Here is a 24,543-nt window from a genome sequence, read left to right as displayed (position 1 = left end):
TGCCTCCCATCAGCCCAAAGACCCCACTTTTCTTGCTCAGCCTTCACAGCCACAGGCCATGGAAGTTCTGGAAGGAAAAAAAGTCTGAATCTGGCACCATCAATTCTTTCACCACAAATAGCTGTCTTTATTGCTGTGCATAGCTAATTAAAATGATGCTGAGATATGGTGGGAGAGACAGATAAACCTCTGGTAATTTATAATTTGCTAGGAATAAGTCAACACTAAAGACTTGTAATCATAGTTCATTGAAATATATGAAAATCCTTTCAGTTGAAGAAAAAAGCTTCTCCTCTGACATGGTGCAGCTCTCCAGGTGGGAGATTGGACACAGCGATGCAGAAAGCGATTGCGTTGGCTGGCAACACAGGAGCAATCGAGGACACAATTTTTTTCCAGTTTTAAAATGGTGCATGCTCAGCTCCAGCTGGCACCCTGAGTGAATGAACGGATGGAAGAGCTGCACTTCCAGATCCATAGCTCACTTCATTTCAGTAAATGGGATTTAAAATGTAGTGAAGTGTGGTAGAGAAATAGATGAGTTGTCGTAGCTGCGTTATGGATGTAAGTAGAGTGGTAATCAGTAATTAGAGTTTAAAACCTGGGGGAAAATGATATAATTGTTGGAGCAGTACTATTTTACCAACAGTGTAGAGTTCAGAATACCAACTGAACTTAGCTAAGTCACAGCTTTAATGTCACCATCCCTGGGGAGCAGTGGCCTGGTTTTGGCCTGTGGTGGTGCTTTTTAAACAAGTAAGTGCAGTCAGACATAAAGCTTCATACAGAGCCATGAAAATGGGCTTTAATCTTTCAGAGCTGTCTTCTTTTTGCAAGTAGCTTCTAGACAGCAGAGTGCAAGCAAGCACAGGAATGGGTGTCCTGGCTCCAGGGAGCATCTTCACAGCATCTTCAAGGGGCTAGCATGAAGAAAAGAAAGAAAAGTATTTCTGCCAGGGTAGGAGGGCTGAGAAGCAATCAGGACAGTCTGAAATAATTCACTTTCCTCTCCTGACCATGGCAGGATGGAAACCCACAGTTTAGGGCTTAAGCTCTTCACAAACATGGGTAAATTTGTTTCCATTGTTGTCCTGCCATGGCAGGGTGGCATTATCTCCATTTTACACAGGCAGAGCTGAGGCACAGTGAGATTAGGGTTATATTGTCCATTTAATATGGTTGTCCATGTTGCAATGCCTTTGGCTCAGTTACAGAACTTAGTCAAATATATTTGCAACATTTGTATGGTCTCACTGGATGCAAATACAGTCCTCCGTGCTTATTTTTGCTGCAAATCACAGCAAAAATGTGTATTTGGCACCCAAATAGCAAGAAAAATGCTCCCACTTCTGCAAAAAATGATCACCTCTGTAAAGTTTGGATTGAATGGGGACCTCAAATGGGATTTTTTTCGTATTGATAGGAGCCTTAGAAGTCAGTTGTGCATGTGTGATAGACCACTTTCCTCCCTTGCAGTCTTTCCCGTCATTCACTAGACATCCAAATGTCATTTGCAACAAATTGCAGAGCTTTCTTCATTAGGGAGCCTTGATTAGGTAAAGTACAGACATCTGCATAGCAGGAGTAAAGCAGTGATGGGGATTTCCTTCTGCTCAGAGCAACACGGACCACTGCATGTTTAGCAAAGCCTAGAAAATGTATTAACCCAGATCTTTTGAGGAAGTTTGATCAAGTCAGTAATAACAACCCTGAGTCCATCCTTTTCTATAAAGCAGATACATACCACAAACTGTGGATATATACCATTGTCCTCTGTTATCAGAAGATGCAGAATATAAGCAGTGGCCTAAAAAGATCTCAAGGGAGCAGACATGGCACACTCTTCATTGTAACAGGCCAGTGGCATCAGGGGAGTCTGGCCAGTGTATTGGATGATCAAGCCAAGTACTCCAAATTGCTTCATTTTCTAAAAACATAATCAGCATCATGAAGACAAGGAAGAATCCTGATTTTTAAACACCAATGAATATGCTAAGCAGGTTGATCAGATAATGCAAAGACCAGATAAAAGGTTCTGTGGATAAGAAGTAGGCAGTGACTAAGAAAGAGAGATATTTAAAGACTAATTCATTTGTGCACATGACATATTGAGGTCACTTTACATTTTCATCTCCTACCTTCCATTCATATCTGCATCCATTTATGCCATTAAAGCAACTGTGCCTTTTCTTAACCTCTTATCTATCAGAGATTTTCTCCCCAAATCTGAATGCCTGTTTTGGACAATTATAGAATAACTACTGCAAAGTTTTTTTCAGAGCTCTTTTATGTTTTTTTTTGTTTTGACTCTGCATTTTCTGTCCAAAGAAAAGTTGGCAGCTCTCTCTCCTAGGAATTTCCATAATTTTCAGAAGGGGAAAGGAAGGTTTTTTTGGTTTTCTGCTTAATATGTAAAACGGGATAATTTATAAGCCTTGTGCTAAATCATAGGAATAAGGTCATGTCTTTTGAGCTTTGAATTTGCTCTTTACAGGTGCAGTATGCTAAGATGCTACTTTAGTGGTCAGAAAGTCACTTTTCTACACCAGATTTTTAGTGGGAAATTATTCAGCAAGCCAAATAGAAATTTCATATCACATTTCACAGATTTTGACCATTAAATGTATTTGGTGCAAAGCAGTCATTAGTGTCCCATAAACAACCTAATCAGAGATTAATTGTACACTAGAACCTTGCTGCATGGTGGCCAGATGTTCTCAATTATCTAGCTAGCTAGCTATTTATCTATCTACCAGTCTATTGTTAGTTATATCTTTGTTATTCACTGGAATAAAAAATGCGTTAATATATTACCTTTATATTGAGAAAGTAAAAAGGCCATTTAGGAAAACAGCGCAGTAAATATTTATAGCACCTTCAGATTTTTGTTGCAAATTGCACTAACAATCTGTAGCTAATTGTAGGAACTTGACTTCCCCTCCAAACACAGCTTCTACATGATACATTTAAACTGTTTAATTAGTGGTTTAGATAATAAATTGGTTTTCTATTAGTCTGTTTTGTTTTGTCATTGCTGATGAAATTATTGTAATGTTTGACTTAGCAAGTAAAGGAACTCTGTTATTTTACCTTATGTTTTAAGAGCTCTTCTGTATTTGTGTTCCATAGCAGATGTCACAGTAATTATTATCTGCAGACAGGAATGCCAACTCTGCTCTAAGTGTAAAGCTTTTCTAAAAGCATTATGCACTGAATGGTACAAACTACTGTTATGCTGCAGTGTATTAATACTTTGAAATTGCCTCTTGTCTTAAGAACTCCTTGTAACTATGATTGTGAAACTGAAAACTGAAATTTTCAAAATCAATCAGATCTGGAGATCAGATGCTACCTGCATTCCTACTTAGCCCAGCTAATTAGAATCTTTGGGTTATGAGGGTTTTTTTGTTTTGGTTTGGTTTTGGGTTTTTTTTGTTTGTTTTGTTTTTTTATGGAAGTATGTTTTTTTCCATTTTCATTTGCTCTGTATGCAAAAAAAAAAAAAAAACCCAAACAAAAAAAACAAACAAAAAAAACCACAAAAAACCAACAAAAAACAAAAAACCCAAAAAACAAACAAACAAAAAAAACCCAAAAACCCAAAACCCACTAGTTCAAAATTTTACTTTATTTTTTCTTCTATAAGTAATCAAAATTTGGCCCTCACTCTTTAGTTCAAGTAAGAATACCTTCAGCACATGAAATTGTACATGGGGGTTTTTATTTCTTTGAAAGCCAAACCTTTTGAAAATCTCAGCCTCTATTAGCACTCGTAACTGATCTTTTAAGTCAGAAAGAAACTTGGGGCTCTTCTTGCTTCAGCTGAGAAAGAGGAAGAACAGACCATGGGTAGTTTTTTGGAATGTGCCTGTTGTTTCACAATTAGCTCATCTATTCAGTTCTGCTGTTCACGTGGAGGAGCAGGGGAAGTTTGGATGAAAGTCAAAACGTGAGGAAATAGGCATTGTCTGGCATGTTAGAGGAGCCCTGCTGAACAGTGTTAGTATGAAGGATTTCCATAGAAGACAGGACAGTAAGGTACAGTGATCTGGCTTTAGCAGCCTAATTCTAACAATTTTCTGCTTTTCAATTTCTTCAAAATCATTATGGAACAACTAAAGCAATGAATTACAGTCATTTGAAGAGCAATATATTTCAGTGCCATGATTCTGCATATGTGACACAACTACTGAAAGAAAAAAAAAGACCCAAACTGCTAAGATTTGTAAAAAACCTTTATTCTTAATTCCTTGAAGCCAAATTTGTATTCCACTTGGTCAGGCAAGGCTTCAGGATCAAGATGGCTTGGTAAGTCATTCTGTGCAGGAGTTTTTAGGAAACAAGAATGATAGACTTCATTTATAGCATAGCTAACTTTCTATAAATTAAAAGAAAGTAGCAGCCAGTTTGCCCAAATGTGTGAGTAATTTGGGAAAAACATACCTACATGTGTGCTTTTGTTGAGCTCAAAACCAGGCTGGGACACACAGTCTCAGAAGATTCATACCAAGATTTTTTTTCATTTTGACACTCAGGCCTCAAATCATTCTATTACTTAGTCAAAAAATCAAAAAGTTTATTGTTAGCATTTGGTGAGGAAGAACAGAAAACCAGCAGTATGATTATGCCCCTTCAGATGTTTGGGTTTATGTAACTGGTAAGGCTGGGTCCATGAAGGATGTGTTCTAGTAAAAGTTATGATCTTGGAGACAGGACATGTATTTTTCATTAAGAAATGTGCAAAGTGTTGTTCAGAGTTCAAACTGAACTCTTGTCATAGCACAGAGAGATCTATGTAACTGAATTCATTTTATCCAGACTTCTCTCTTATTGATTTGAGCTGGAATTAATGGCATAATTAGAAGTTTCAGAAATGGTATAGCAATATATTATAGGTAAGTTGCAGCAGTCATGAACTGCTAAAAGTGGAGGAACTGGAGGACCTATTCTAATGAGATATCCAGTGCTGATTTTGTATTTTAGTCTGTTGTTAATGGTGAGGTTCACAAGCATTTGTGTCAATACTGAAACCAGGCCAGTAGTTATTTGCTAATCACTTCCACAGGGTCATGTCACTGATCTCCAGGTTTAGTTACAGTATAGAAAAGATATTGGCAAAAATAAGTCTGAAAAAGAATTAATTTTCTATTATATTGCATTTAATAGTAATTTTTATTACAAAAATTCAACAAGACATAAGCAGAGTATGAATAACAATGGGATCACAGTTTCTGAAGCTGGTCTGGAGCAATGCTGGCATTGCAGGGATCTAACATGGGACTGAACACTGCTGGGTGACACTCAAACACTTCCAGCCATTGTCAGCCCAGACTGCAAGGCAAGAGGGACTGGCAGCAGCTCTATTCATAGCTACCTGACAGACCTGTAGGGGCTTTTTTCTGGGAGTTTTTCAAGGTAGTTAGGAAATCATTCATATCAAGATCAAAATGATGTCACATCAGGCTGTCCACTGGGAGCTGAAGTCAGCATACTGCTGGGTGCAGATGAGCTATCTCTAACTGAATAGTCTAACTATATAACTGATACAGTTACATAGAGTTATATATAACTGTATAACTGATCCAGACACCCTACTTTTCCTCCTTTCTTCCTTTACTCATTTTTATCCTAGCAGAAACACATCATTTGTTTTAAGTGCATTAGACCCTCAGAAGTGACTCATCATATTATGGGTGCCAGCAGAATTAACTACCATGAACAGAGGAATTTTTTAAACACGAAATACATTGTTTTATCTAAGTTATAAACCTTTGAAATGAAAGTGTTGTCTTAAAAAGCATACATTCTGGTAGTAGCACTATATCTGCCTCTGTAACAAGAACCAGAGGTACAGTTAAAAATACTTGTTATTTAGAGTGGTGTCAGACTTCTGTAGCACTGATTATAAAAGCAAGCAAGACATTTTTAGACATTGTCTGAAAGCTTGTCAATTAAAAATTGGAAATACCATGAATGCAAAGGTTCCTGATTTGGAAAAATATGAGTAAAATTAAAACTAAATATATCATGTACAGTGACAATATCCAAAAGAGTTTGAATGCCTATGTGTGTACTTATATACATGTGTATTGTTTTTGCATAGATACTCACACATACAGAAGATTCTGTAGTGCTTCAAATTTCCTTCCATCTATAAAACTAATTGCAAATTATTTCTTTCTGTTCTTCTCACAGCTGAATTTTTATTCCTCTTGTGGGGTGTTTATCTCTGCTATGCAGTGCGGACAGTCCCATCAGCATTTCATGAGCCACGTTATATGGCTGTTGCAGTTCACAATGAGCTCATTATCTCTGCTATATTCCATACAATTAGGCAAGTGATCTGTAGATCTAGTAATTAACCATTTATCTTTCAGGTTTCATATGGTGCAACTTAGAATGGGTAAATGGGATAGGATGGATAATGAAAGGTCTTATAAGTATTTGCTTCCATAAATTAAGTGCTTACTAAAATTAAAACTGTTCCTATGGCATTCAAGAATATGAAATTTTATAATTAGGTGGGGTTTTTTACTATAGTTAGGTGATATTTTCTTGGATCAGAGCTCAGTATATATGATAAATTAGGTATAGAAAAACAACTGTCTGTCTTCAGTCATCTACATATCCCTCACTGTTTTGTATCCCTAGAAAAACAGCAGGTAAGAATGTTGGTTTGTATGAACTTTTGCTGGTGTGTAACAGATTGGTGAGCTGCAGCTGTATGTTAAGATTATTGTACTGGTTTGGGCATGAAGCATAGTGTTTTATATGCTGACATAAAAATATTGTTATGCATATGATGCTGTATCAGTAATATAAAGCCCATGTTTCTTCTAAAATCTATAATGAGTTCTAGATTTCATTATTTTATATTATTTGGGTAGTAACAAATAAATAAGGGTCTTTGCTAGAGCTACATTAAAATTTACTGAATCTGGCTTTCCTACAGAGTACTCTGCAAAAATGAATTGGTCCTAGAAAACACAAAAGAGCAAGTTAACATGAGTTTCATCTCATCCTGTAAAGACTTTCTTCTGACATTCTCACACCTTCTTTTGCCTCCTAACAGACTTTATCTACTAAGATTTTTTTTCTTTTTTTTACATTGCTTCACTGATAGTCTTCAAATACTCTTCTCTGTTCCTTGGTCTGTCTTTGCACTAACATTGCTCCTTGTCTTCTTGATTTTTGCTTTTGTGTTTTTTTCTGAGTAAACATCAGCAAAGCAAATCCTTCATTTCTGTTTCTTCCTGCTGCTCTTTTCTCTTATCATTGTTTTACAGATCACTGCATTTTTCAGGCATGCCATTTTTTTCCTTCACCTAACCCTGTATCTCAACACCAACATACACTCAAAATCTATACTCCCTAACACAAACATCTGCAAAGTTATTGTTTAAAATCTTTATTTGATGAAAGCATTTTTCTTTTAATTCTTGATAGATGTAAAATTCACTTACAATACTTTTGAGTTTATTATAACCAATATGACTTCTTCTCAATCAATTTTTCCCCCATTAATTTGTATTCCTAAACTGTGTGTTGAGCCATGTTAGAAGATGCAGTTCAGAGCTATTTTTTGGGCTGCAAGTTTCTCTTAACAATAGAACAGGAGGCAAGTAACCTTGGATGAAAGAGAGGGGGAAAGGGAAAAATGTGGCATTTTAATACATGCCTTATGAAGGAATGAAGGAGACAGAAGGGGATTAAGTCTTTCTGTTTGTCTTATTGATAATGCTGTGCCTGCAGCCTAAGGTCTGCTGATCCTATTCTTCCTTCTTTTCTTTTTTTTTTTTTTTTAATGTACATTTTGTATTGATTCTTGCCCCTCTCTCTAATATATGCTTGTTGAAGATACATTGTGTAGTGTTTATAGATAAGATTGAAAAAAATGTACATGATCCCTCCTGAGATTATGTCCATTTCTGCATGCACAACTCTTAATCCATTTCCTTATCTTTTTTTTTTTTTTTTTTTTTTTTGCTTCCATCTTCCATGCCAAGTTCTGGATGCAACTGAAAGGGCAGAAATGTAAAACTTAGATTTATATGACATACCTGAATTGTCATGAAGTTGAAAGTACTGGAGCCTTGAAGGACACCTACAAGGCAGCCATCCAGTTTGAAAACTCCTAAAGCTCATAGAAGATTGATATGAACACTAAATAAAAAAACCTTGAACTGTTTGCATTTTGTTTTCCATTGAAAGTATTCCCATTTCAGAAAGAGGGGATTCTAGATTATCTTCAGATCAGCATAGTATTAAATTCCTGCATTTCTCTTTCTCTTCTATTACTGAGAAACCTAAAATGTATATGGAAATAATCTCATTAAAGTAGAAATCTTACCTTTGCTAGGGCTAATGGCTACTACAAATGGGGTTTTGCATTGAAGCATGGTATGGCATGGGTACCTCAATCAGTCAAGGTCTCGAGCATAAAGCAAGCAAAACAGCCTTCACAAAATCTGAGGATTGGATCTGTTAAGAGTTAACCAAATCCAGTGGCCATCAGGATGTGGGTGCTTTGTCCCCTCTGTCTGATGGATCTGGCTGCTGCTGGTTCCATTGCAGATTGAGTAAATCCACTCAGGGCAGTCACACAGCACCTGGCTGGCCACGGGGGCCACTGCAGGTCCAACACACACAGCCTGCTCCTGTTGTCCTCTGCAGCTGGGCCTGCATGACACTTTAGGTGTCACCTATGTGCTGCCTGAGGTTTGTTCATCACACATGCACCATGGAGAGAGTGGTATCACATATAAGAAGGATTTAATGAGAAGATGGGAGATACGTCAGGTGCAGAGTTCAGTGACAACTTGCTTACATGTCACTAGCCAATTTATCCCCCCCTTCTTTCCATGCTTGTTTTTCCCTCACCTACCTTATCCCCTATCTGTCCCAGTCCTTGTCTTCTCCCAAAATAAACAACTCATCTTCATTTTTTTTTCCTATTGGTCACAGTTTTGTTACATCTGAACTCAAATTTGGCATTTGTGATGCCATTAGCTAGGTAATCACTATCTTATGTGCTGTTGCTGATATGGTTACATCAGTGCCACTGACCTTGCAAGTCCTGCTCCCTCAAAGGTCCATCAATTACCTGTGAAGTCTGGCCATCTTTCAAATGACTCCCTATTAACCACCTGTGAAATCTTGCCATCCCCTCTTTGTAACTTCTGTTCACTTTTAGCTCTGTTATTTGTTACATTGATCAGTTTCTCATGTCATCTTCATCGGTTCAATTGTGTTCAGTTTATTAAGGCCTGAGCCTCCTCATATTCCTGCCCACCCCAAAGCAACATCTCTCTAGGAATTAATTAATTGGAATATTTTGTTGTGTTCATAAAACATTGCATTTACAAAGTATTAAACAAGTAATTATGATTGTATTATTACAGCATGTAAGCCAGTGTTTCATGCCAGACTATTTCTGTTAACAAAGGCTTCTTCAAAATGTGCATCTGTGAACTTGGATAAGTTGCAAATGTCATTTCTATCTGAATGATTTTTGTAAACCTGGAAATGCAAGCCAGCAGTACATCCGTTCATCCGTTGCACTGCTTACTGCTTCTATCTTTGGGAGTTCACCAAAGCAGACAAGCCAAGCATGCTCCAGCTTTAACTGCACTGCTTGTTCTACCACTCCTTTAGAAAGCTCAGCGAGGAACTGTCTTGTTTCAGAGGTTCAGCCACTCATTCCCAAGCATTCACAGGCTCTTGGACCCTGCAGCAGTGAGCTGGGCAGTCCTACAATAAGCACCATTTCTCTGCTCCCTGCTAAAATGCATTTCAGTTCAGTTTTCCCTTGAATGGCTTATCAGCTGTACTCGGTAGCTGTGATCTGTGGACATCCTGTGTTTATAAAGTGCACTGCAATTCATCAGAGTACATGTGCTTAACCTAAACCCATCCCTTCAGCTCTGTAATATATGTAAGCTGCCATAACTCAGGCCAAAGAAGCTGTGACAATATACACAAAACAAAAAGACAGCTCAATAGAGTGAGAAAGATGGAATAAGCAGTATAATTCAAGGTCTGTTGTTTCTTTTTATATTTTGATTTGTTGGTTGGTTTTTTTTCAGAGTTGTTTTGAAACTTTAGCATATAGGGAAAGCATATGGATCTAATGTTTAGTCCATATGAAAGCAGTACAGAACAAAACCAGTTGTGTTTGGCCATTCAGTGAAAAGAAACCTAAGGAATACTTAAGATATTAAATCTAATGCACTAGAGAAATGCAGTGGATTGCAACCCTGAATTCTATTTTCAGATTCATTCTTGCTTCAAGACTTCAGTCTGACTGGATGCTGATGCTGTTTTTTGCACACACACATTTGACTGTGACAGTCACTGTTGGGCTACTTCTGATCCCTAAGGTATTTGAGTCTGCTGTCTCTTTTCTTTTGCCAAGACTGAGGAAGATAAATGTTGTCATGCAGAAGCAATTTTGTGTAAATCTAGCAGCAACTGATAGGAGGTTGTAAAATTTGGCTATTTTACCTTGAAAGCTGTATTGCTGATATTTTAAAAGGTATACGTTTTCAAAGTTTCTATCTTTCAGCTTTCAAAATTCAAGGAGTTTAAAGTACTTAAAATGTTGATGTGATTAATACAAGAAGGAAAGAAACCTACCTGTGCTTTTTTTTGTATTTGTGTGACTGTGCTGCTGCCAGGGTTAGCTGAGATCAGAGAAAGAATTTAGGCAAAGGCATAGAAACGCTGGAATCAGGAGGCTGGGCTAGCCATAAGATAGGGAGGTAGGGATTTAAACCAGGCAGTTCCAGGCTGTAAAAGGAGAACCCTTTTCAAGTCAGAGCCTGGGACAGACAGATGCTGCACACTGGGAGGACACATGGCCCTGACAGGGAGCCAGGAGCCGTGCTGGCTGCCGGGATGGGGTGTGGGAGCACAGGTGGATGGGGACGGCAGGACTCAGGGAGGAGCAGAGGAAGCCCCCCAGCTGCAGCCTGGACATCTCCCGTGGAGCACAGGGAGTGAAACCCCAGTGTCATCCCACCAGGGGCAGGAGATCTGCAGGCAGCTCCTCCTGTCCTAGCAGCAGTCCTCAGGAATGGAGTGGGACTTCCTTCTTAGGACAGTACCCCAGCAAAAGGAATTACTTTCTAATGGGTTTTGAAATGACTAATTGTATTAATCAAAAGCTCAAGAGTCAAAATAGCAGTAAAGGTGAAAGCTACATATGAAGAAGGAGCGTTAGTCAGTTCAGGTTGATAAAATTTTCAGGTTAATGAACTATTCCTGCCTTTTTCCTGTGTGTCAGAGCAGGGTATGCTGATGACTGTCAAATACGTGTACATTGAACAGTTGTAACAAGGGACTCATTGATGCAGCCTTAATGCTGCATAACCTTGTTTTATTTTAAATTACTTTTCTGGTCCTTAGCAATAATCTTATCTTTTCTATTAATGTGCTTTATAAAATATCTTCAGAGATGTCTTTCTTAACTAGCTAGAAAATTTGTTGACCTTTCTGAAGCTGACTCATAACTACTGATCAACGTTTTCATTTTTAGCTTATTATCTGTGTTAGACTGCAAAGACTTTTCTTCCAACACACCAAAGAATTCAGAGAATTAATATTCACAAGGTTTAGTTCTATTCATAAAGTCCTGAAGACAGATGACTATGTGGACAATGGTAACTTCAGCTGAGTGAATCAGTATGAAGAAAACAATAATGACAACCTCACTCCAACTCCCGATTCAAGGATTTGGTGAAACATAGAAGAAAAAATTTGTCTACTTTTTCGTTAGTTTCTTTCTTTTTTTTCCCCCTTTTTTTTTCCACCTTATGTCTTCCTTTGCAGGGTTAGGATCTGAAATAGGAGAATTACTTTCTGTAGGATTATGAAGACGTATGTTGTATAAAATAGTGTCTTACTGTTTTAGCAGCCTAATTGGAAATAATGTCTGAAAGTCTATTTTCATGCCAGCTTAATTGAAATGCCATTTAAAGAAGTTCAAACAAGTATCAAAATAAGTAGAATTTCTTTTCCTTATGCAAATCTCTAAGATTTATCAAGTTGAGCCATCATTAATAACAGTTCCTTCCATATAATACTGAGACTCTACAGGACATTATTTAAGCCAATGAAGCTTACAGTAATGTTTTAGTTTGAGGATCACATCAAATCTATAGAAGGGTCATTGTACCATAAAAGCTGTTGTAAGCTCTTACACTGATGTTGAAGTAAACTTTTGCACTCATGATAACACCTTTTTTGTGAATACTTATTGCAGTTTTCACATTCAAGCAATAACCCAAGAGATGATATAGCTACAGAAGCTTATGAAGATGAGCTGGATATGGGTCGGTCTGGATCCTATCTGAACAGCAGTATCAACTCAGCATGGAGTGAACATAGTTTGGACCCTGAAGATATTCGGGTACATATAACTCATTTAAATGGCTTTTGTTTTCAAGAACACTTTTTCCCACAAGAAGACTCTTAACTTGCATGCAACTTGCAGATATCAGCTGAAAAATGCCAGCTTAGATCTTTTATCATTGTGGTATGGGGTCGTGTAAACTCTCATGGGAAGTATTTCCTAGTGTGAAGAGATGCTGCATTACTAGTTGTAGTAAAAGTCATAGTGGTGGCTAAGGAGGAGGAATCATCCTCAGCAAGAGCTGGTTCTCAGTTCACATAGATTCTCTGAATTATCTTGAAGTGCAAACAGCTTTTGGTTTCAGTTTAATTAGTCATTTGTACATAACATATATGTAAGCATACATAACTATAAAGATAACATTTTTAAAAATTGATTAATGGAGATAACTACTGTATTCTTATTTTACATGATTAAAGGCCTTATGTTCTGAGAACAAAAAACAGCTATAGAGCTCAGCAGTATATTCTAGAGCACTGGGAAATCTGAAATAGCATAAATTAATATGGAGTATGCAGGATGTGGAAAGTAACATGTTTGTGAACAAGGGTTGAACTTCTTAGTAAAGTGGGAAAAAAATGGGATTCTGGTTGATGGAGAAATGGTATATTCAAGAATTAGAAAATACAATGAAATGAATTTAATGCCCTTTTTAGAGCAATAGGTTTTGCATTCATCAGGCTGCTTGTTTGACTGTACTCACGGTGTAAATACCAGTTTTGCCATTCACTTTGCTTTACAGGATGAGTTGAAGAAACTATATGCTCAGCTTGAAATCTATAAAAGGAAGAAGATGATTGCTAATAATCCACATCTCCAGAAAAAAAGGTGCTCTAAAAAGGGCTTGGGGCGTTCAATAATGCGGCGTATTACAGAAATTCCTGAGACGGTCACCAGGCAGTGCTCCAGGGATGAGAAGGACTTGATGGAGCACAGTGCTGTGAAGAACTTGGCCACACTGAAGAAAAACCCACCGGATTCCACAAGTCCTGCAAAGCCAAAAGAAGAGACTTTGAAAAACAGAGTATTTTCCTTAAAAAAGTCCCACAGCACTTACGATCATGTTAGGGATCAAGCAGAGGAACCAAATGGCTTAACTACAGAAAGCGCAGAAGTTATAGCTGCTGAGAAAACGCTTCTAGACTCCTTGAATGGTAACAAATTAACCAAAAATGCTCCTGAAAAGGTTGAAGCTGTCTCCACTGAATCGGTCCTTTTGGTGTGCAAATCAGTAAGTGCACATAATTTAAGTGCCGATAAGAAGCCGCTGCATCCAAGAACATCTGTGTTACAAAAATCCCTCAGTGTTATTGCTAGTGCCAAGGAAAAGACTCTGGGACTAACAGGTAAAACACAAAGTCTAGAAGAAAACACTAAATCTGAAAAATCTCATCAGAAGGGTAAGGAGGCCAGCAAAAAGCACTCAGTCTCTGATAAAGGGGAACATAAGGATTCCCACAGGAAAAACTCTACCCAGTCTGAGGAAACAAAGAAAACCCATAAATCTGGAATTATTAAACAGCAAAGGGTTAGTCAAACACCTGCAAATCCAGACACAGGCCCAGGTAAGTCTCTGCACAAGGACAATTTCGACATAGGAGAAGTTTGTCCTTGGGAGATATATGACCAAATTCCTGGTCCTGTGCCTTTTGACTCTAAAGCTCAAAAACATGTGTCTATTGCTTCCTCAGAGCCAGAGAAAAACCATCCTTCCCAGCCAAAGGGGAAGACTCATCATAAGCTGAAGACACCTGAGGGGTACCAACAGTCAAATCAAAAGAGCTCAGAAAAGGTGGAAGCAGCCACTCAGGAGAAACAAGAGCAGCAGATCTTAGAAAATGAGAAAAATCAGTCAAATTCCAAGTCCCAGGTCTCTCCTGGGCTGAAGTGTGAGAATGTTAATAGGTATACACCTAATTCCCGTGCTGGGGAGTGGGAGTCGCTGCCCCAGAAAACAGCAGAAAAGGAAAACCTCAATAAATTGGCTGAACAGAAAAAAATTGTCTCTTCTGAGGGAAATGTGCTTTCATCTAACTCCCATAAGCCAAGTAGTTACCTACAGCAACCTTTAGCATCTCGAGCTGAAGTCTGCCCTTGGGAGTATGATACAGCAGATTTACCAAATGCAGAAAGAAGTGTAGCTTTATTGAACACCTCTGCTATAAGTGCAAATAAAACAGCAGCACCTCGAAAATAAGAGGCTTTCAGACTGAGGAGAGTAGCAACAATGAGAAGACAGACAACAGGAAAGACAGAGAGGACTTAGGCCAAAAGGATCTGAAAATTCCTAAGGAGCATCACTTAAATCAAGGGAATCAGCACTACAAATAAGTAGGAGCTAAGCAAAGTAAATTATCGTTATTGTTGTTATTATTTATATGTTGAGTGCCAACAATGTGATTAGCAGTGCCCAGAATATGGTCCCTGCTCCGAGGATTTTACTGTGTCAATGATAGAAATCTGCCTTTGTGAAATCAATTCTGTTTTAAAAGAAAAAATAACAAGGTGATAACAAACGCACAGTGTAGATCTTAACCAAATTATTTCTGGATGCCGTAACTGGCTGTAACTTGCCCTTGGGACTTCAAAGATCCAGCAGAAGTGGGACACAGAAAATGTCCTGATGGCAAAAAAGGTTATCAATGAGCAGCTTATTAAAGTGACGACTTTTCATTTTACATATTTAATCTAAACAGCACTGCTAACTCAATGCATCCAAAAAATATTTTATAAAATGATTGCTTTCATTTTCTTATTACTGTGTGTTTAAGTACATTGTTGTGTCTCATATTAAAGCATTCCAGATTGTATAATTTTTGCAAATAACTTTGATATTATGTGACACAACAACATATTTATGCAATCTGCAGATACTGTCTTCTAATTGCAAGTTAAAATACCTGCTGTAGACCTTTTTTTTATATGTAGAATTGCAGTAATCTTTCACTGGCTATGGAAGCTGTAATTCGTATTGGGAAATTCTTTTGGGCTTTGGAGATTATTTTATTTTCTTTCCTGTGATTTGTATAGTGATTTTCTTTTTTGTTTCCTCTCTGTTATTTATATTTATAATTTGATACTGTATTGTTCAGGGGTTTTATATGCAGTAAGTTATGCACTTCCCTGTTAAATGCTCGTAGACTTTGTTAATAATGGAAATTCAGTCGTCTTAGCTGCATATACTGGTAAGTCCTAGGACAGCTTATCTGGGGTTTTTGTTATTAATTGGAAAATATCATCTAAGATCTTACTTTAAACATCAATGGTGATGATCTTGTTCAGTATTTCATACTGACCCTATCCTTTTAAATAAAACAAGCAAGAATGACAATGAATATACTCCAGAAATTATCATAAGTTTTTCTAAAACCAGACAGCTCTAGGAGATATTTTATTTATGGAGCAACACTGTATTGTTTATCCCTGTTGGCAAACCTCAAAAAATTGGCTCTTGGAGTGAGAACTCCAAAATATTACTCTTCTCCCATATATGTATAAATGTAAGCGATACTGGGAACAGAAATGATGGCATCTCTCTCCAACTCTCCAAAATGCTTTGACTTTTTTAAAATTTATATGTACATTTACAGTAAAAGTTAGTGTTTGATACAGTGCTACTTTTCAGCAATAGCTACAGTCCTCATTGTGCATATGAGTTTAATTCATAGGTGGCCCATTCACAACTATGAGTCTTAGTGACAGTTCACCTTCAGGGCCTGAGGACATGTTGAACAGTTCTGAGGAGTATCAATAATAATGAAACAGCCCCAGCCATCTCAATGCAGTACCAGTAAAGTGCTGTTCACAGGAATTTGCTATACATAGTGTACTAAAAAACAAAGACAGCTCAGTCCTAAAGAACTTGTGCAATTTGAGAGAAGTGATGGGATTCGGTGGAAGAACATGAAATGTGGATGACTGAATAGAATGTGTTGTTTAATATATATATAATATATATAAAAATAGATATTTATATATGTTTAATATATATATATAAATGTCATATCTAATACACACATGCACATACACGTATGTAGTATAAACTGATTTTTGTGGCATCATAGAAAAAGTGGCTTAAGATAAAATGCAATGAGCAGAGGGACTTAGACAGCCTGGGCATGAGGAGGACTTTTTCTGTCCTTTAAAAAGGAGAGGAGTCTATGGGCATGTCTAGACTGACAGATCAAGATGGATCTGATTTTCCTACTGCCGCTGCTAAGCCCAAACCTGGAATGTGCCAACACCTGAGCCAGCTGGGGACAAGTTGACTCAGGTCTTGGTGCTGTCTAAACCTCATGTATAAATCCTGCTCATTACCTCCAGATTAAGTGACTGAACTGCCCCAGCCAACCTGGTTATCCAGAATGGGGCTCAGTTCCACCATGGGAATGTACTGACTTAGGTCTTTACTACCCTGGTCTTGTCTGACTCTCCCACCCCTCTTTTGTAGGGCATAATTATGGTCTAGGAGATCTGACTGGAGCCCTTCAACCCAGAATCCCTGTTCCACACATGAAAGGGAGTCAGGCATATGAGTCTGGGTGCTTTGGACATTCAGTGCACCCCCTTTGCACACACAGTGCCACTGGCATACGATGTGCAGCCCAACTCCAGCTCTGTCCTTAGTGTGGAAAAGAGTTGAGCTTAGACCTGATGTGCTCAGATTCTCCCTTCCCTGTCCCAGACACTCATGGGATTTGTCTGTAACTTATATTGTCAGCTTCACTGGGACTTGATCAGCTTTTCAGAGAGAAAATAACCTTGTGTTTCCATGGGAAGAAGTCTATCCTAGGAACAGAACTTTCTGGGAGGCCTCCAGGAGCACACTGACCCTGCGTGGAGAGAAATACACAATTTTAAACCTGCTGAAATGGTGACTATCTCACACCTCTCCTATCTTTGAAGGAAAGTTCTGCAGTCTCAGCAGTGGTTTTTGGGATTGGGATAGGAAGCTTATGGCAGACAGCCCTGGCTCATTTACGGGAGCCCCACTGTGAGGTTAGAAATGATCCCCGGAGGGATGGTGGAAGGAGATATTTGTATGTACTCACTGCCTCTTGGAGACAGATGGCTGCAAGGAACAGGCACCAGCCCTTGTGCCCTTGCTCATCTGGCCCTCCATCCTTTAGCTCAGAGCTGAGCAAGGCCACACTGCCCATGCCCTGCTCTGCAGGAGCCGTGTAGGGGTGCATTGTGCACCAAGGATGAGGGATCCACATTGGCAAAGTGTCTGCACAGTACCACTGCCCCTTGCATTCCTGGCAGGATCAAGCCCTTCGTGCATGACTGTGTCTGTGCCACCACTATATATCTGTACTCGCTCGGTTTCTTTTCCTTTTCTTTCTTTTTTAAAAGATAACTTCATTAGAAACACAGAAACAAAGCCCACTCCTTGGCTGGTGTGAAACAGCCCAGCTGCACAGCAAGCAAAAAGTGATGGCTGGTTAACCAGGGAAGGCATTGGCTTGTATATTCTCATTTGGTTTTGATTTCTTTTGTCCTGACCCTTTCCCTCATTTCTTAAAAACTGTCTGTTGTGGTTCTTTAGGCTCACTGTAGTCACATTCCCTAAGACTGATGCAATTGGAAAACTTTCCTTTAGAAAACAAAAAAGCCTTCCCGAATTTATTAAGCAACTGATCTTTGGGCTACAGATTCAATTGGAACTTAAATTATTTCACGTTTAAGAAAATGAGGGGCCAAACTTCACTCAACTATCCTATTTCACTATGATGCTGCTAGAAGCATTGCTTAATGAAGACATACTAAGACATAAATAATGTTTTGTAATTCATAGATTTTTCTCCACCAGCATATATTGATTAGATTGCTTAGATGTCTTTTTCTGGAATTTCGTTGTCATTGTTCAGCCAAGAGAAGTGCAACTCTAGAGTAAAGATGTTACAAAGATGTTTTCTAGCAGATCTGCTAAGAGAAAAGACAATAAACATGAAGGTCACAAACATTTGCTAGGTTGTCCTTCTAAATGCATGTGCAAGCTGCATTTCTCCTTTATTTCTAAGCCATGGTTTATAAATTATTAGATTTATACCAATCTTATTAGACTTGTATAATTTATGCAAGATTATGTGCTTTAAAATATAAATCAGTACATACCTATCATCAGCTTTGGTGGCATCATAGACCTGAAAACAGACAAGACGTTTATATTTGCTCTCCTTAGGCTTTTGCATGCATATGACAACAGGCAGGCCTGAGCAAACACTGCCTTTGACTTTTAAAATTTTAGCTACTCCAAGTTGTAGAGTATATAAAGCTGTAAGTCTCTTCACTTTATAATGTGGTTCTTATGACAATGTTATCTGGCAACCAACAGCATCCACCATGAAATACTTGATAGATTTATGTTGTAATGTGTTGCAGCATGTAAATAATGTAACTTCTCTGCAATAAAGCACATTTATATTAAATCTATCTTCAGGCTTTTATGTTGTGATTTTCTGAAGTCATTACTGATCCAAACTGAATGGGTTTCCCATCAAACTTGCAAAGTAACTAACTTTACAGCTTCTGTGATCAGATCATGCCATTATAATTTTCTGGATTTTCCTTATATTTTCATCAGAGAAGATATGTACTATGTTCAGGACTTCATGTTAGGGAAATAGCTCTGTTTTCTCAGTGGTTGCAGTTTTGACTCTCAAAATTCTAGTGTCCAGTCTATACTCTTTCGAATTTATTGGTAACCATAGTGTTAGAAAACAAGAGGAAATAAATAGACCACATTTTACAATGTCATTGTAAAATCCTATAGCTCATTTATACTATGTGTTCACATGCCTGAATTCCTCATCTCAAGTATGTGTCTAACAGATATAGGAAAGATACAAAGAATGGGAACAAAAAAGAGGACAGACAGAGAATGGCAGCTCTGTAAGTGCAACTTGTTTACCTTGGGGGAGAGATGACTCAGAAAGAGGGATGAGACCTATAAAAGTTTTTGAATGATTCAAAGGTAATTAGGAGTCTGGAATTTGCTGGATTTTGTCATGCAAGAGCTACAGTACACCCAGGGTGGCCATCATGCAGCAGCTTAAAATAAATTAAGTTTTCTTCTGCATATGTCATAAAGAAATTGTGGAACTCACTTTAACAGATTACTGTGCATATCATGGGTTCAAAAAGCATTGGAGAGGTCATGGAAGACAAATCCATCAAGATCCCTGAACACGGTGGATAGAAAACTCTGAAACCCCTAACCTCTAGATGGCTGATAAGTAGTATAATTCTTGATAAGTAGTATAATTCTCTTTGCATAATCACCCAGTTCTCTCGCCTTAATCACCCACTGCTGGATATGGTGCTACATGAACATTTCATCCAGCACAACCTCTAAACATGTCTACATACATACAGATAGTTTAGGCTCACTTAGTTTATTTTCAGTTCTCATCCTGGTGCTTTTAATGACTGATTGTTGATGTAGGAGTCCTGGTAGGTTCCTTCATGGGCATGTGCACACATTCACATGTCCCTCCCCCAGTGTCTCCCAGGATGAAAAGCTGTCATTTGGGTACCCAGTGTGAGCCATGCTGCCGGGTGGAATGGAAACATGAGGTGGAAAGAAGGGAAAGAAATTACTTACATTCTTTAAGAGAACTGTATGCAAGTCTTTTGAAAGCAAGAAGTCCAGATAGAAAAATAAGGCCTGGACATTTTTCACTGCAGCACTTCAGGGCACTCAGCTCCAGCTGAGGGCAGCTTTGTGTTTTCAGGTGCTGGCTGCCTTTTGAGCCCCACTTCTAAAGTTTTAAGAAGTAAGGAAATTATTTTCACAGTTTTGTGGCTTTGGAAATCATCCAGAGATGTATTTTCACACACCCTCTTGCTTCTCCTGTTATATTTCATGAGAGGAAACTGTGGCTGCACCTGCAGAGCCATGAGAGGCTGGGGCAGGGAGTGTGTCCCCATCAGCCTGCTGGCACCCGGGGGCAGGGTATGGAGAAGACAGATGGGTGCTTCACAATGGTGCTCGGTGGGAGGAAGAGAGATACAGGCATAGGCTTGACCAAGAGAGGCTCAGAATGAATACTCAGAAAACTTTTTCACCATGAGAAGTCAAGCAGTGGAGATGGTTACTCAGAGATTTTGCCATTCCCATCCTTGGAGCTTTTCTTGGATAAAGCCCTGATCTTGTAGCTTTGGGCACCAGGTTGGATTGGAGACCTCCTGAATGGTCCTATCATCCTACAAAAAGTATTTACTACTAGAACTTACATTTCCCATCGTCCTCTGGAAAGCTTGTAGGCAGATCCCAGGCAGCTCCAACTCCTGCCCAGGAGCACGGGACACAGATTCATTATTATTGTCCATAACTCTGGGCAAGCCCTCCTAACAAACACCAGCTGCTGAAATAGAAAGGCATTTGGCTTTTCCTCTGACCCCACAGCCCAGAGTTGCCATGGCAACAAAGCGATGAAGAAAATAATTTTGTTAGAGCTGGTTAGGAAGAAGTTTTCCTGCCCATGTTTAGTGAGTGCTTGAGCTGCTGCACCACTGAAAGAAACACTATAAAAATTTTATTTTTTTTTCTCTAACAATTTGAGGATTTTTTCTAAAAATCAGTACTGGATTGGATGCTGAAGGAACCATTAAAGAAAGTCTAAATTTTGGGGGTTTTGTGAATGCAATTCTTCAAAAAGGCAGTTGATTTGATTCAGGGTTACAGGTCTGCCTGCCTGTCTGCAGAGTAGTTATTTCAAGCCGAATGTGCTTTTTTTACAATAAAATAGAATTTCTGACAGATTGAAGCCAACTTTTTCCAAATCTGAAGAAGCTTTTTCATCAGCTTGTAAATTAGTTTTAGCAGTGCTTGAAATTTAGGAAAATATACTGATTATTTTACTGGGTTGGCAGGCTGCCATCATGTTGCAATATTCAATCTTCTGGTTCTTTTAACACCTGGAAGATTAAACATTGTCTCTCCATTTTTGCAGATGATTTTTCTTTTTGAACTGTTTCATTTATTTATGAGTTAGCTCTTTTAGTCACTGAAAGTGTACAAACAAATCAAACCCTGGATATTTTACCATGAAATTACTGGATTTTAGATTTCTGGATATATGAATTAGGTTAAATTTTGCATTGTGTCAAAGCATGAGAAAACATTATATTGTACCCCAATAGCCATATATATTTTTAAAATGTGCATTTATGATCTTCTGTATAATATAGATATACATATCTTATATAGAAGGCACAGAATCATTCCTGCAGCCTTGTAGCTGCAGAAGGCAAGGTTTTCAGTAGAGAGGCAGCTGCTTTTAGAAGCAATTAAAAGAGAAAATTGCTAAGCTTGCTTAATGGGAGTCTTTTAATGAAATGCAAGCTGCTGGGTGTCTTTCAGATCTATGGGTATAAAATGTGTGTGAAGTTAGGGCTTGCCTGTGCCTTGGCTTTTTTGCTGCTGGGAAGATGTTCAGAGGAAGAGCAAATGCAGATGCTCTGGTCCCACCACAGAGTGGGCTGTCATGCCCACGTGTGACCTCTTGCTCACCTGCTGTGCCCCTATTGAATGATGCTGAATCATGGAGTAGACTTAAGAACCTGGTTTTGGCTGATCTGCTGGGCAAACACCCACGGTGGTGGCTCCCTGCAGTACCTTTTCCCCTGGTGCTCTGCAGAGAGGTGACAGGAGCAGTGGCCATGAGGTGGCTTTGGATGCTGCAGGGTTGCCAAAGCGGGGCAGGGTGGAGGCTGCCTGACTCTGTTTGAACACTGTTAGTTGTACTGCTTGACAAATGATGTTGGCAGGGAGTTTAGACCGGCTGCAGTCCTACAGATAAAAGCCAGGTTGATTTGACATATTTCAGTGGTAAAAATAGTATCATATAATGATGTCTTTGTCATGGAAGTTTTTTTAAGCTTCAGGGGGGTAAGAACTGTGTGATTCCAAAGCAGTCATCTTGGAGACATCATCAAAGGAAAATCACAGCAGCACTGGAGAAGCCACCTGTCCAGCACTGTTCCCACATCATGTTTTATGATGTCCTTGGCAAATGCACAGGATTTGTATAAGCCAGCAAAATTGGCTAATGCTACTCTGCATGCAATGTATTTTATGTTTATATTCTCTTTAATGCTTTTGGTTTGCAACATTTTGATTCCTCTTTGTTTATAGCAGTTTTGTTATCTCTGTGATGGGTTTTTTATTCTTTTTTACAGGAACTTGGTACCAAACTTGATTTGTATCATAGCAGCTCCATTGCAAGGCCAGAATTATCCCCACGAAACTGTGTTTGAAGTCAGAAAGAATAGCTTCACAATTCATGTAATTTTCCTTCAGAAATAGTAAAATATTTTAAAATACCGATTTCGTGATTTTTACTCTGAATATTTATTCTGTTTTAGTGACCAACAAAATTGCAGTAAGTAAGAATTGGTAATGGAAAATTGGTAACCTAGAATTACTTTCTAGGCGTCATTTAGATGCATTTTTCCTTCTAGGATTTATGATGAATTGTAGATTGCAATTGTGCATTGCATGACATTTCCATGCAACTGTTTGTTGTCTACATTACAACTAGAATTGCAAAGACACATTACAAACAATCATTGCCTAAGTGGGGATTGGTTTTTTTTTGGATTTGCCATCCCGTCCATGCATGACCAGAATTTTTACACATACGCTAAACTACTTGCCAGACTACTTGCTTTGGTGTTTTATTCATTGCCTTATAAATGCAGATAGTATTCTTAATTCATTGGGAATGGCATTGGAATTCAATATAATGGACCAGCAGATGACAATCAAAAATTAATAAAAAAAATGCATATTCTTTATTTTGTTAAAATGTGAGAGTGAAAAACCTTGGCATCTCTGGGAAAGAAAACAGAACAAAACAATGAGGATTTTATTTATTACTTTCACATTCGGAACCAATTATTATAGTATTAAGGAGCTTAGAGAAAACTTGTACATTTCTGATGATTGTTCAAATACTGGTCTGTACATTGCGTCTAAAATACTTGTATTTTCAGCTAAAACAAATACACATCTTGTAGTTCTTGCCCCAAACTCAATTTTCACTAAGGACAAAAATTACCCAGTGAGGATGGATTTCAATAGAAGATGCAGAAACCACTTACATATATATTAAAGTTCCATGTCTGCTTATGATTTTTAGGCTTTATGCACCATTTTATGCTGTTCCTGCTTTTACCTTGCAGGAAATTGCTTTTTTCTGGAAGTAATTATTTGGATATTGTTTCTTCAAAAGTGTGTGTATGTTTGAAGTGTCAAGCAGGTAGGTTATAAAAGGAAATACATTCACACAAAACAAACACTGCAGCATTTTAGGGGCTGCTTAAGCAGATCTCCCACTTTCCTCTGCTCATTTGTTTTCTTCTCACATGGAAAACATATTTTTTTCTGTAACTTAATATGACCCAAAATAAGAAGGTCAAAAATAAGGGGACAAAGAGGTAATCAGTTACTGAATGAGAGGCAAACTATAAGTTAATTCTTAGCACAGAAATTACTGATCTTCATAGCCACCAGAGAAGGAATTTAGTCTCCAATTCTCTCTGAACTCAATGACTTCTTTGAAAACTCCAGTCTGACAGACTGGATTATTGGTTTTGAAGCTGTGCTGAATCTTTACAAATGGCAATAACAAATCTGCAAAGTCAGCAATAGAGTCCATGTCCTTGTACAACCCCTTGGAGAAACAAGCTGGTGGGAAGCAGGTGGACTCTTGGCATGGGAAACAACACACAGGACCACACATTGACTATATCCAGAATCAATTTTGTACTACCAGAAATGAGTTATTAGACCCGAACAGGAAAGGAAACTCTTGACAGCTAAACACCTTTTTTAAGCCAGACTGGGATGCAGAGTCCGCAGGCTCATACAAACTAGGCCAGCGAATAAGTCAGGATCTGGTTCATATTCATACAAGGGAAACAGAAACCTGCTGTCAGCAATCCACCTGATATGAAACTCTTAAGGAACAAAAAAGCATTCATCATTCCAAGAGCTGCCACTGCCCATTCACTTCTCTGCTTTCCAGCTGGTGGTCCCACCAGGTGCTTACTGCCCTTTGTCACCCTGCAGGTAGTACAAAAGATTTGTCTTTTCATTGGAAATGTCAAAGCAGCTTATGCTT

The 24,543-nt window shown here is 38.4% G+C and overlaps 1 protein-coding gene across 2 annotated transcripts in view; it reads left to right on the top strand.

The window, feature by feature from the left end:
• The window catches only part of GPR158 (G protein-coupled receptor 158), a 192,828-nt gene extending 173,981 nt beyond the window's left edge, over positions 1–18,847 (top strand). The window contains exons 8-12 of one of the 2 annotated variants that reach the window (XM_088160375.1): positions 6,196–6,334; positions 10,274–10,379; positions 12,263–12,409; positions 13,155–13,977; positions 14,104–18,847. In XM_088160375.1, the coding sequence (XP_088016501.1) occupies positions 6,196–6,334; positions 10,274–10,379; positions 12,263–12,409; positions 13,155–13,977; positions 14,104–14,609 (1,721 nt within the window). In that variant the 3' untranslated portion in view covers positions 14,610–18,847. Of the gene's footprint in view, positions 1–6,195; positions 6,335–10,273; positions 10,380–12,262; positions 12,410–13,154 lie in introns of both variants that reach the window. The other variant, XM_014882219.2, reaches the window with a different exon arrangement.
• Positions 18,848–24,543: the final 5,696 nt, after the last annotated feature.

Source organism: Sturnus vulgaris, chromosome 1 (genome assembly GCF_052056855.1).
Source record: "Sturnus vulgaris isolate bStuVul1 chromosome 1, bStuVul1.hap1, whole genome shotgun sequence".
Taxonomy (NCBI): Eukaryota; Metazoa; Chordata; class Aves; order Passeriformes; family Sturnidae; genus Sturnus; species Sturnus vulgaris.
This window is presented reverse-complemented; position numbering and strand designations above follow the sequence as displayed.